Source organism: Orycteropus afer, unplaced genomic scaffold (assembly GCF_000298275.1).
Source record: "Orycteropus afer afer isolate SDZICR_OR568_19922 unplaced genomic scaffold, OryAfe1.0 scaffold00053, whole genome shotgun sequence".
In the NCBI taxonomy this organism is placed as follows: Eukaryota; Metazoa; Chordata; class Mammalia; order Tubulidentata; family Orycteropodidae; genus Orycteropus; species Orycteropus afer.
This window is the reverse complement of record NW_006921640.1, coordinates 5,966,982-5,981,594: the sequence shown is the minus strand read 5'-3', so window position 1 is coordinate 5,981,594 and position 14,613 is coordinate 5,966,982. Positions and strand designations below refer to the sequence as shown.

The window sequence follows — 14,613 nt, the reverse complement described above, 5'->3', positions numbered from 1 at the left end:
TCAGGGGTCCAAGATTATCTTCTGTGTCTGTGTTAATTGGTTTCCCTTTTCTTTGTTGAAGAGGGTCTGTGCAATCCTTCTGCCTAGTCCGCCTTCTTGTCGGAACTCTCAAAGGCAGATTTTTTAAAGATTTCTTAGAACTTCTGATAATGTAAAATAGTCATTGAAATTAAAAGCCAGTGGTTAGGATAAATAGCACAGAGATACAGCTGAAGAGTGAATTAATGAACTAGGTCAGAGTCAGATAGTCACTGAAGAGTGAGTTAATGAACGATGGCCTGTAAGCTAAATCTGGCCTGTAGCCTGTTTTTGTATAGCCTGAAAAGTAAGAATGGTTTTTATATTTTTAAAGATTGTTTAAACAGTTCAGAAAAGGAGGGTGAGAATGGTTACATAACTTGAATGTAATCAGTGTCACTGAATTGTACACGTAGAAATTGTTGAATTAGTATATGTTCTACTGTGTGTATAACCAAAGACCAAACTCTCTGCTGTCAAGTAGGATCTGACTCATAGTGACCCCTCCTTGGGTTTCTGAGGTGGTATCACTACGGAAGTAGATCACCCAGTTTTCCTTCTGAGGAGTGGCTGGTGGGTTTCAACTGCCAGCCCACTGGTTAGCAGTCAAATGCCTTAGGCACCACACAACCAGAGCTCCTGCTGTGTACATGCTCAACAACAACAAAAAAAACCAAAATAAATTAAATTATATTAAAATGATTGCTTAAAAATAAAAATAGCAAAGAAAAATAAGCAATAGTGACTGTACGTAACCCACAAAGTCTAAGATAATTACTGTCTGGCCCTTTACTGGAAAATTTTCTCAACTCCTGAACTCATGAACTGATAAATCTGAGGAAGTTTCCAGAAGGTGGCACAAAGATAAAATAGAAAACATAAAAGAGAGGTTAAAAGACATGGTGAATAGAATGAGGAGGTCTTACATATATCTAGTCATCTAATAGCTCGAGGAGAGAATGAGAGACAGGTGATATTTCAAGGAGATCAAGGCTGAGAATGTTGAAGATTAATTAAAGTCATGAATCCTCAGATTCAGAAAGTTCAGTGTGTCCTGAGCCTACACAAAATAAAATCCACATCTAGATACATTGTATTGAAACTATAAAACTCTGAAGACAAAAGATTGTAAAAGAACCAGAATGAAAAGTCCGATTGCCTACAAGGTATAACAGTTAGACTGATATCTTATTTCTCAATATTTATGATGAAATCCAGAGGTTTCTGCTAAGTATTGATGGAAAAGAGTTATTAACCTAGAATTGTATATCTAGCTAAATTATCATACAAGAATTAGGGTGATACAAATGTCTTCACACACAATTTACCACCAACAGACTTTGACTGGAGGAACTGCTTTAAGACAACAAAGTAACCAGAAAGAAGGAGAAATGCGAAGAGTAATGGAATGTTGAGCAAAAACATTGGTAAATATGTGGATAAATCTAAATAAGCATGGATTCTGTTAATAACAAGTATAAAAACAAGGTAGAGCTAAATCGTTAGTCCATAATCACATATAAATAAGTTGAAAGATAGGTGATCATAGTGGTCTGTTACTTCAGAGAAGGCAAGAAATAGTAGAGAGATTGTTAAACTTGGGTCATGGGTAAATCAGGATGCATGCTGCATTTTAAGTGTAGCCACTAAAGAAGACAAATTCTTTATGTTTGGCAATCCTACTTCTGTAGTGATAGTGCCTCGGAAACCCAAGGAGGGGTCGCTGTGAGTCGGGGCCGACTCGACGGCAAATAACAACAACATATAACTTACAAGTTGGTAGTATACTATCAGTGGCATTCCATAGAATTTTCATGGTTGTGATCTTTCGAAGTAGATCTCCAGGCCTTTTTTCCAGGGTGCCTCTGAGTGGGTTTGAACTACAAACCTTTTGGTTAGTAGTTGAGTAACTATTTATGTCACCCAGGGACTTCTCCAGCTGATAGAGGGGTTAATATAGGGAACTGAAAACTTGACCAACTCATTGGATGTCAGGAAAGGGTTGGGAGCATAGAAAAAGAATGACAAATAGAGTAAGATTGTTGGAGGTAAATCTTATTGTACCATAATAACATACATGGACTAAATATCTCAGTTAAAAGAAAAAAAAGTTAGATTAGTGATTTATTAAGAAAACAAAATCTTGTTTTCAAATGTTTACAACATACACATAAAACATGAGAACATGGAAAGTTTGGAAGAAAAAGAATGAAAAAAGAAAGCTAGGCAAATACAGATAGTCCCTGACGTACAATGAGGTATCATTCTGACGACTGCTTTGTAGGTTCTGACATAAGTTGAATAGTTATTTTTTTTATTTACTTTCTAAAAGCTTTCTTTATTATTAAAAGTTAATAATAAGCCTTTTATTAAAAGTTATCTTTATAAATCTGATCTTTATTTGTCTTTGAGTGTTGGAAGCATTACAAATAAACTTAGGGGTATATTTTAATACTACATACATGCATAAAAAAACACATAGATCATAAAAATTTACTCCTACAATGAGGAAGTTGGACATCACAGGCATTTTGACATTTGTGGTAATAACTCCATTTGTGGAGAGTTCTGGATTGTCTGGATTATTCCTGGGATTGAGGATGGTGTTTATAGTCAGAATATTAGTGAAAGTTGTTTTTATGTTCCTTTTCTTTCTTTCTTCATATCTTTCAGAGTAACATGTCAGTGCTTCCTGAATCTCCCTATTGATTTTAGCAAAGCAGTTGATACTGGGAGTCATATTTTTAAGCAACTGAAGATCGTGGTTTAGTTTAGAAGAAACTCCAGCTATTCCTTTTACTGTAAAATTTTGTGACAACTTCTCTCCTTCCTGTTCCTCATTATTTCTTCTTTAGCATCTCTTTCCTCTTCAAAATCCATTAAGTCCGAATCTATTAGTTGCCCTTCTTTGTGATCTATAAGCTGTTCTATATTGGTGACACCAAGTTCTAAATTCAGCATTCATGCCATGTGGGCATTTTTCCCACCGATCTCTTCCATATTATTCTGATGAAGTGCTTGGAGCATGTTCACATAATTTTAACAATTTTTTATATACCCTGCGTGTATTTTCCTGTAACATTCTTCCAGGAGCATATAGTGTTACAGATGTATATGTACTCTAAGTGCAGTTCATCTTAACTTGAAAATGTTTTAAGTTGGGGCCTGCCTGTATTAACTGAGAGCTGAGTGGCCGAAATCAGTATTAACCAGAGTAGACTTAAAGGTAAAACGTATTTTTAGGGATGAGGGTCTCTGCATAATTTTATTCACACTTCTTGACAGTAAAAGATACGCTCTGTGTACGAAAGTTGTATTTACACTAGTCTTACTGGTTATTTTAAGCATGTCCAGCATATAAGTAAAAAATTCCAAAGAAGCAGGAAAATACAATGCGTAATCAAGAGGAAAAAAATAGTAAAAGTAGATCCACAGGTGGTCCAGATATTGGAAATAGCAGATAAAGCATTTAATTCTTATAAATATGCTAATGAAATAGAGGAAAGATGGAAACAAGTGATGAGATGGAGTATTTCAGTAGAGAAAAAGGACCTAGTGGACATTCTAGAAATAAAAAATACAATTAAATACAAATAAAAAATAGAATTATGTATTAATTGGATGGAATTAATAGCAGACTGGATACAGCAGAAGAATGGATTTGTAACTCAGAGGTGAGTCAGTTGAAATTATTTATGCTAAGCACTGTTAGATAAAATTCAAAAATACTGATTTAGGTTAATACACAGGATAAATTGCTGGGAAAAGTGCAATTAGGTATTGTGATTTGTTATGGGCCAGAACTAAGATGAAGGCAGTAGAATAAAAGGAAAGGATAAATGCAAAAGTATTACAAATTACTGTTATACATATATTATTACCGTAATAATAATAACTATTATTATTACAAAAGATAAACTTTGCAAGGAGATCAGAGGTGAATATAAGGAGTTGGAGGAATTAAAGATTACTCTGAGGCTTGTAGCTAATAAATAGCCTACTACATGCCAGATATTGTGCAGAGTATTTTTTAATTCAGTGTCTTCAATTCTTATAACAGTCCTGTGATACAAGTGTTGCTATTTTTTCACCGATTAAAAATCTGGCTTGGAATGGTTTAGTGACCTGTCTAAGGTTACCTGTTCAACAGCTGAGAGCTGGGGTTTGAGCCAGGTCTGGCTAGCTCAGAAGTCTGTACTGCTCTTTCCTGTGTATCACATTGTTTTGAGCTTATGGTACTGGAAGAATGTACTGTCATTAGAAGAACTAAAACTTACTGGAACGAGGAAGTATTTGGAATCATTCAGTGACCATGAGATACCCTAGAAAGAGGTATCCTTTAGGAAGTTGCACTGTCTGCTGCTAGATGCAAAGCAGAAAGGTTAGGGTTAGAGTGACAGGTTTGGGAGTAATCTGATGATAGGTAATGATTGAAGCTGTTTAAGTAGATGGATCCATTAAGGGATTGTTGAGAACCTTGGGAAACACTTTCGGGTTCCATGTAGGATGAAGACTCGGTGCCAGCAAAGCAGAAAGGGAGAATGAGCTAGATAGAGAAAAGTACGTTTTCATGTAAATCATGGGAAGAACTAAGAGTTTATAAAATAAGAAAATGACCAATGATATTAATCATTTATTTAACAAATAAGGAGCTCTGGTCGAGGCATTTGGCTGCTAACCAAAAGGTTGGTGGTTTGAACTCATCAACTGCCTTGTGGAAGAAAGATGAAGCAGTCTCCTTTTGTACAGAGTTACAGCCTTGGATATGCAATGGGAGTTGTTAAGAGTTGGAATTGACTCCATGTCAGTGAGTTTGTTTTTTATGTAACAAATACTTACAGAGCACTTAGGATATGCCATAACACTGCATGGTGCTGGTGATGGAGCAGTGATTCAAGCAGACAGGATTTCCTGCCCTCACAGATTACATATTGGTGGAGAAGTTACAGTAAAACATGTGAAAACTGGACCCTGTCTCAGATATTTTCCACTAGTAGAGAGAGAAAGTGGTAAGACCGCACCCTGTGTGGAAAACTTGCAAGGGTTGGGCAAACAAGGCAATTCTGTTGAGTTCTTGCTCTCACAGTTTTCACTATAATAAATGAATAAATGAAAATATTTCATGTAGGAAACTCATAGGTCAATGTCGGAAAATGTCAGGGGGTATGAAAACCTATTTTAAATGGGAGTATAAATGTCTCCTGCTTTTTGAAAGTTTGCTTTATGGCACCTGTCTTTTACAAAAGGCCTACATTAGTACCTGTTTTTTCTAACTGAAAGAAATCCGAAGAGGATTTTCACTTTTACCAAAAAAGACTAAAAGTGAAAGTAGTGCTCAGTGTTTGTTTTGCAGTGCTGAGCCATCAAAGAGGCAGCAAGAGTGACGTCACCATATCAATTAATGGTAATTTTGTCTTCATTTTGCTCCAGGTTGGTTTTATAGAAAGGTTTTATAGAACACTCTACTTTTTGATACAGGGGAAACCTATATTAAGAAAGTTAAAACATGAAGGAGGAGAAGTCAACCAGAGAAGAGCCTGGGAAAAGAGCATTTCAGACAAAAAGAGCAACAATTACAAAGATTCTGAGGGAGTGAACAGCTTGTATTGTTGAGGAATTGAAAGAAGGTCAGTGTGGCTAACATTGAATGACCATAGGGAACACTGATGGCAGATGAGATTAGAGAGTTTGTCATAAGTTAGTTAAGGGAGCTATTGAAAATATTGTGTAGAGAATGCACTGTCTGAATCAAACCAAACTCGTTGTTGAGTTGATTCCAACTTTAGTGACACTATGGGATAAAATAGAACTGCTTCATAGGGGTTTTCAAGGCTATAATCTTTACAAATGCAGTCTGCCACATATATCTCTCATGGAGTGCCTGGTGGGTTTGAACTACCAAACTTTTTTAGCAGCCGAATATTTGCTGAACCACCACTGTGCCACCAGGGCTCTCTTAATGCACTGTAAGGGGCAAGAAAGGAAGCAAGCAGACAAGTTAGGCATTAAGTGCTGTGGCAAGTGACTGAGAATTAATAAAAAATGTATATTGTGTATTTGGAGTAAAAATGTCTATAGAGTTCTCCTTATCAATGTTTCAGTGACGTTTATTTCTACATTCTGGTACTTTCATTGTCATTTTCCAGAGAATGACAGAATAGATTCTGAGGTTTTTTTTTTTTTTTTCTTTTTTTTTCCTCCTTCTTTTTGTACTTGAAATAATTAACTGTTTAGGAAGGAAATTTCATGCTACTGGACATTGGTGGCACTTTTGCCTTACTCCAGTAAAACAGGTAGAACTTAATGGGAATATATTCTTTTGAATCATTGTTGAGTTAATTTGTTTCTATTACTAGTTCTGTTCATTTATACATTGCTAGCACTAGCAATATTAGACAAATATAGTCAGTGTCCAAATAATAATTTTTTAAATAACATTTTGTTTAAAATCTTTTTTTTTTTTTTTTTTTGAGTCTTCAGTATGGAAAATTTCACACCTATACTAAAGCAGAGAGCATAAGAAACCCCCATGTATATCCACCATTCATTGGTGACAGCAGTCAACTAATCTTTTACCTATCATTCTGAACACATTTATTTTGAAGCAAAATCCAGACATACTATTTTACCTGTAAATATCTCCATATGTATATCTAAAAGGTAAGGATTTTCCCTCATTTTATTGTTTTGTTTTATTCCCTCTTAAACCAAAAACCAGAAAAACCAAACTCGCTGCCATCAAGTTGTTTCTAACCCATAGTTACCCCTGTAGGGTTTCCAAGGCTGGAAATCTTCATGGAAGCAGACTGCCTCCTCTGGTGGGTTTGAACCACTGACCTTTTTGTTAGCAGCCAAGTGCCTTAACCACTGTACCGCCAGAGTTCCTCCTTTATTCCCTCTTAGAGCATATAGATAACCATGTATCTGGTTTGCCTGGAAAAGCCCTAATTTATGCCTTTTGTCCCACTGTATTTATTACTATATATTCATTTATATCTTTTCACTTAAAAGAGTGTCTCTGCTTGGATGATAAATTATACGTTCACCGTATATGTATAAGGGAATTGTTTAACAGTGTATGGAAACAAAAAGAAAAACAACCCAAACTCACTGCCATTGAGTCATTGAGTTGGATCCAACTCATAGTGACCCCTCCTTGGGTTTCTGAGGCAGTATCGCTATGGAAGTAGATCGCCCCATCTTCCTTTCAAGGAGTGGGTGGTGGGTTTGAACCACCAGCCTTCTGGTTAGCAGTCAGATACCTTAGGCGCTACGCCACCAGAGCTCCTTTCATAGTGTATAGTAAATAAAATCATTTAATAATACCTTCAGAATTATGTACTTTTCTAATAGTGTGTTAACTTTCTATTTTCTTTCATATCAGGAGAATAAACTCTGGAATTCCTGATTTCAAGAAATTATATACCAAAGTATAATGCTACATAAATCAGAGAAAGAAAGGATCCTGAGCATATGGTAAGGAAGGAATAAATCAGGTGAATTTCCTTGGTTATGCCTTCTTTTTGTTCCTCCACTCCATTCTTTTTAGGTTATGATTTGGTAATAAGTGTAGAGAATATCCTTTTTGAAAGCAAAAAGAGAGATTTGAGTCAAAAGGATAATGCTAATATTTTAGAAATACTGATCTACATTCTTTGGGATATTTGGTCAGCTGTTAATTACTCAGCTATAGATTATTCCTTGGAAGGAAGGTTGGGCAATCCTACTTCCGTAGTGATACTGCCTCGGAAACCCAAGGAGGGGTCGCTATGAGTCGGGTTTGACTCGACGGCACATAACAACAACAACATAGATTATTCAGATTTGGGCTTTTTCAAGATAAATATTACTTTAAATTTTTTGTTTCCTTATCACTTGTTCTACTTATATAGAACTTTTATTAACGTTATCAACTGTTTATTTTTACTTAAAGAGAGACAGAATCTAGCAAACTTTTTGTAATTATATATCTTTAACAAAGGATATAGGACAGAGTAGAACGGTCTCATAGGATTTCCAAGGCTGTAAATCTTTACAAATGCACACTGTCTCCTTTTTCTCTGGTGGAGCAGCTGGTGAGTTTGAACTGCTGACCTTCTGATTTATTGGTGAATGCCTTAGCCATTGTACCAACAGAGCTCCTCCTGAAAGACTAAATTACTGTTACATATTTTAAGAAGCAGCACATGATACCTGCTAACAAAAGATAAATGAAGGAGGCCATTCAGTAAGCATTTGTTAAAGTATCTGTTTTATATTCAGAACAACACTCTGAATACTGTTTTACACACACATATACTTTAAAAATAAACAAACTTGATCAGTACAGAAGCAAACTGGGAAATCTGTTTTGTTTCTTGATTACTGCATCTGCTACTAGCTAAAGATCACAAGCATTCGCGTTAGCTCTTTTCATCTCATAATTTAATAAATTGAGTCTGTTACAGAGTCCTAGGTTTTTTATTTTGTTTTTTAATAATTCAAAAGGAGACTTTCATGTTAGGAATGAATGTAGCTACTGAGGTTGGATAGAAAGATGTTTTTGTTCATCTAAAGATGATGCCCAGAGTCCAGATTAGCATATTGTTGTGTTCTCCTGTGCCGATTGGTGAATTAAGTTGATCTTCATTTTATAGGGCTTTAATGCTGCTCTAGATCCAATTAAACAGAAGAAGGATGTGTACATATGTCAAAAATGAAGCTGTTTTTTGTACTTACCCTTATCCATTTCTTATTAACCATAAGTAAAACACCCATACCAACAAAACCCACATTGGACATACAGTGTTCTGGGAGATGCACACAAATATTGCATCTTACATAATTTAAAGATTTTCTAGAAATGTAGTGGAAGGTTTTGTTTAACATGAGCTCTTCAACACTGACATCACTCTCTTTCTTTTGCAGGCTTGATTGGTGGTAATAACATCGATAAGAGGCTGGCAGTTACTTCTGTTCTAACCATCTACTTCATAATTGTGAATATTAACTATGCATCTTTGTTGGCCAGCAAAACCAAGGAACAAGAGCGATGGCAGTTGAAAAAGTCTATCTAATTCCAGGGTATTTTTCCTGGGTTTCGTCATCAGAGACCTTCTCTTTTTCTTCTCAACGACAATGCAGTACCTTTTATTTTTTGAGGAAGATTAAGGAGATGTTCTTTGGTCAACAACCAGAACTTAAAATCTGCTGGAATAGAGTCAGAGACCATTTCAATTATAGCTGAGGAAAATGAAATTTCCATTTTATATGGTGCCTTGTACAGTCAACGTACTAACTCTTAAGAAAATGTATGAGTAAAAAGAGGTTGAATTTTTCCTATTAGAAACTCATGGTTATGGCGAGTGACCCAACGTGATCAGAGGGGGCAAGAGCCACAGAGGAACTCATGACGGGCTATACCATGTTACGGAATGGGGGAGTGGGGAATGGAGGTCAAACCTGTATGTTACGGTGGTCCAACCGTATTCGACTCACATGGCTCAGTTTTACACTTGTCATCATTCTGGTTTTTTTCCCACTCATTGCTCACTATTATCTCACCACTCTGGATGAGGCTGATGAAGCAGGCAAGCGGATTTTTGGTCCACGGGCTGGTAATGAACTATGTGAGGTAAAACATGTATTGGATCTTTGTCGCATTCGTGAGTCTGTAAGTGAAGAGCTCTTACAGCTGGAAGCCAAGCGACAGGAGCTGAACAGTGAAATTACCAAGCTGAATCTGAAGATTGAAGCCTGTAAGAAAAGTATTGAGAATGCCAAGCAGGACCTACTTCAGCTCAAGAATGTCATTAGCCAGACTGAGCATTCTTACAAAGAGCTGATGGCCCAAAATCAGCCCAAACTTTCTCTCCCCATCCGGTTGCTCCCCGAGAAGGATGATGTTGGTCTTCCTCCTCCAAAGGTCATACGAGGTTGTCGTCTGCACAATTGTTTTGATTATTCTCGTTGCCCTCTCACCTCTGGTTTTCCAGTCTACGTTTATGACAGTGACCAGTTTGTTTTTGGCAACTATCTGGATCCCTTGGTCAAGCAGGCTTTTCAGGCTACAGCAAGAGCCAACGTTTATGTTACAGAAAATGCTGACATTGCCTGCCTTTATGTGATACTAGTGGGAGAAATGCAGGAGCCGGTAGTACTGCGCCCTTCTGAATTTGAGAAGCAGTTGTATTCTCTACCCCATTGGCGGACAGATGGACACAACCATGTCATCATCAATCTGTCACGGAAGTCAGAGACACAGAATTTACTATATAATATCAGTACAGGCCGTGCCATGGTTGCTCAGTCCACTTTCTATGCTGCCCAGTATAGACCTGGCTTTGATTTGGTAGTATCTCCACTAGTCCATGCCATGTCAGAGCCCAACTTTATGGAAATCCCACCACAGGTGCCAGTTAAGCGGAAATATCTTTTCACCTTCCAGGGTGAGAAGATCGAATCATTGAGATCCAGCCTTCAGGAGGCCCGCTCCTTTGAAGAAGAAATGGAGGGTGACCCCCCAGCTGACTATGATGATCGTATCATTGCCACCTTAAAGGCAGTACAGGACAGCAAGCTAGATCAGGTTCTAGTAGAATTTACCTGCAAAAACCAGCCTAAACCCAGCCTGCCTACTGAGTGGGCATTGTGTGGGGAGCGGGAGGACCGCTTAGAATTACTGAAGCTTTCCACCTTTGCCCTCATCATCACTCCTGGGGATCCTCATTTGGTTATTTCATCTGGGTGTGCAACACGGCTATTTGAAGCCCTGGAGGTTGGAGCTGTCCCAGTTGTGTTGGGGGAGCAAGTACAGCTTCCTTACCAGGACATGTTACAGTGGAATGAGGCAGCCCTGGTGGTGCCCAAGCCACGTGTTACTGAGGTTCATTTCCTGTTACGAAGTCTTTCTGATAGTGATCTACTGGCTATGAGGCGTCAAGGCCGCTTTCTTTGGGAGACTTACTTCTCCACCGCTGACAGTATTTTTAATACTGTGCTGGCTATGATTAGGACCCGCATACAGATCCCAGCTGCTCCCATACGGGAAGAGGCAGCAGCTGAGATCCCCCATCGTTCAGGCAAGGCGGCTGGAACTGACCCCAACATGGCTGACAATGGGGACCTGGACTTAGGGCCAGTAGAAACAGAGCCCCCTTATGCCTCACCCAAATACCTCCGCAATTTTACTTTGACTGTCACTGACTTTTACCGCAGCTGGAACTCTGCTCCAGGGCCTTTCCATCTTTTTCCTCACACACCCTTTGACCCTGTGTTGCCCTCAGAGGCCAAATTTTTGGGCTCAGGCACTGGATTTCGGCCTATTGGTGGTGGAGCTGGGGGTTCTGGCAAGGAGTTTCAGGCTGCACTTGGAGGCAATGTTCCACGAGAGCAATTCACAGTAGTAATGTTGACTTATGAGCGGGAGGAAGTGCTTATGAACTCTTTAGAGAGATTGAATGGCCTCCCTTACCTAAACAAGGTTGTGGTGGTGTGGAATTCTCCCAAGCTACCATCAGAGGACCTTCTGTGGCCTGACATTGGCGTCCCTATCATGGTAATAAAAAAATGAGCAGTTGGTTTTGCTGCATGAAACAATGTTTCACTCTTAAACCTTTTCCCATCTTTCTTATTTGCTTTAGCAATCCTAACAGGAGGAAAAAAGTACAGATATATCCCACACACGTGTGTGTATATTTATGTATTCACATGTTTGTATTTATATACGTGTGTGTGTATATATATACATATATACATATATATATATATATACATATATACATATATATATATATATATATATATATATATATATATATATATATACATACATATATATATATATTTTAAACCTGTATGGATAATTTTCCTCATGAAATTTTTGCTTGTTTCTCTTCTCTCTTGCCAGCTATAAACTTCCCTAAATTTCAAGAGATCTTCCAAAACTAAAAATGATACTAGCCCTGTGAAGTTTTACAAAATCTCTTCAGTTATTCTATGTACATTTTCCATTTCATAACAAGATGTTGATGATGATAAAGCTAACATTTATGAAGCACTTATGATAATTATAATAAGCATTATAATTATCATTTTATATTTGTGAAAACTGAGAGACGTTAATTAATTTACCCAAAATTACAGTTAATAATGGAGGTGCTGGATTTCAGTACATCTGATTCCAGAACTGCAGTTTTAGTAACCTCCTAAAAGGATTCAGGAAGAAGACTAGTGTTATTTACTAGGATATAGGCTTGTTTTGGAAGAATGGAATGAGAGTTTGATATTTAGGGGGTGGAAATCCTGAACCTTCTGAAGAGTCTCTTGGAAATTTTTTTCTCCTTCTATACTCTTGTCTGTCATGGTTAGGATGCTGTATTTTTCAGAAAAAATAATCAAATATACATGGTGGCATTTTAGTTCTTTTGTTCACCCACCTGCTGAACTAAATTTAGCAATCTAAAAGGAGGCCCGATACCCACCTTTTTTTTTGTAAATGAGAGGCTGTAGAGCAATAAGCAAACTGCCATCTATTGACCCTGCAACATAGGTACTTTAGAGAAAAAAATTGCAGAGAAGGGCAAAAGGTCTGATGGGCTGTGTATAGCCAGAAGTTTACTTAAGGAAATTAGTAAATCTTTTTAGGGAAGATATGTCTGGAGGGGCTAGTTTAATTTCATAAAAAATTATTTCATCAAGAAATTAGTTCATGTGAAATACTTTCAAAAACTCAGCATAGTCTGATGGAAAAAGTACACGTTTTGGAGTGGTACAGACCTGGGTTTAAATAGCCATCTTGGGATGTTTGATAAGTTATTATCTTTGATCTTAGATTAAAGAAGAGTCTTAAATGATACAAGTAAGGACTCTGAAAAGGTACTCAATAATTATTTGACTCCTACTTCTTCATATCAAAGGAGATGGAAACCAGTATGTATCTAAATATTACACAGTAAGGAGCCCTGTGGCACAGTGGTTAAAGCACTCAGCTGTTAACCGAAAAGTCAGCGGTTTGTACTCACCTGGTGTTCCACAGGAGAAAGATGAGGCAGTCTGCTTTTGTAAAGATTTACGGCCTTGGAAATTCCATGACAGTTCTACTCCATCCTGTAATGTCACTGTGAGTTGGAATTGACAGCAGTGGGTTTGGTTTATTCTTTTGGGTATTGTGTACATTTAATGAGGAAGATGTGAGTTGGTACCATCTCCCATACCCTAGATCTTATCCTAGCTGTAGAGCTTGAATTACCTTTGTTGTTGTTAGTTCCGACTCATAGTGACTCTTTGTGCAACAAAGCAAAACAATGCCTGGTCTTATGCCAAACTACATTTGAACTAACTTTATTGATAATTAGAAAGACTAACTTTACCGATACTTATCTTATAGCTGTTACTACTTACTTTCTATTATACAGAGTATCTAGCAATATTTATTTATGCTACTGCTGCTAATCTGTGTTTTATTACTGAATTAGATTTATAGTCTGAGGCTATTCTAAAAACTACTGAGTGCAGAATTTATTTTGTGTGTTAACAAAAGTTTTATAAATGGGGAGTTTTCTTTTAATAGCCTTTAAATAAATTTCACTTTTTTCCTTTCTCAATTACAATTTTGTGGATGTCATTAAAATTTTTTTAAAAAAGCATTTATTTTGTGAAAGGTACATACTGTTTATAGAGTAGCATAATAAAGCAGCCTTTCCATTTTTCTTAGTTTTCTTAGAATTTTTTAGGGATCTACAAAGGCTGGTGCTGGCCCAGGTTAACAATGACCGAAATTCATCAGATAACTTACCAGAACTAGTATAACTTCATTTGGAGTAAGTAGTCCTCTTTGATTACTGTGCAGGCTGCTGAAATAACACAATGCCTAGCTGAAAAATGCTAGAAGCTTTCCAAATAAGAAACCATTCTGAATAGCTTCCTCATATTAAGAATATAAGTTTTTTTTTTTTTTTCTAGTTCTTCTAAACAAGAGCAAATAATTTAAGCTGGAGAATCTCACTTTGTTCTCTAAATATTTTGACTGCTTTCTTTTTAAGAAAGGCATTGTTCTGAAATTGCTGACCTTTTGTGCATAGAGCCAACACTACCCAAGCATCAGGGCTATAGAGAACCTGTAGTAAATTGGCACTTACTAATATATCTCAGAGCAGCTTTCCCACCCAGATGCAGGAGTAACCCTCATTGGGATAGGTTCACAGGTTTGTATAAAATTTATAAGTAGGGAGGTTCCCAGGCAATCTCTTAAGATTCCATTCCTGCAAATAAAATGATTTGAAATCAGCATATTGGCCAAATGAATCAACCCAGGAACCTAGATGCCGTCAGAAAATGCTGGGCAATTTGTATTTATGCTCAGGTTCCCAACTAGGCAATAGACATAAATTATAGGTATTTATGAACTGTGAATCTTTTGAGCCATAGATGTTCAAGTAATGAAGTACTATTAGGGCCTCTAATAGGATTTAGATATTAAAAATTCTCATTACCCACCCCCTTTTTCTATATCACAAAGGGAAAAAACTATTATCAGGTCTGGCTTAGAGTGAAGGTGGTCTTTATTGCCATCATCCTTGCATGTTCCTGACCCAAATAATCTATGAAAGAGGACTC

The 14,613-nt window shown here is 37.2% G+C and overlaps 1 protein-coding gene across 1 annotated transcript in view; it reads left to right on the top strand.

Annotated features, from left to right (window-relative positions):
* The first annotated feature begins 9,406 nt into the window (after positions 1-9,406).
* Positions 9,407-14,613, top strand: part of EXTL3 (exostosin like glycosyltransferase 3) — a 41,349-nt gene continuing 36,142 nt past the window's right edge. The window contains exon 1 of the mRNA XM_007938724.2: positions 9,407-11,554. Coding sequence (XP_007936915.1) covers positions 9,407-11,554 — 2,148 coding nt within the window. The remainder of the gene's footprint in view (positions 11,555-14,613) is intronic.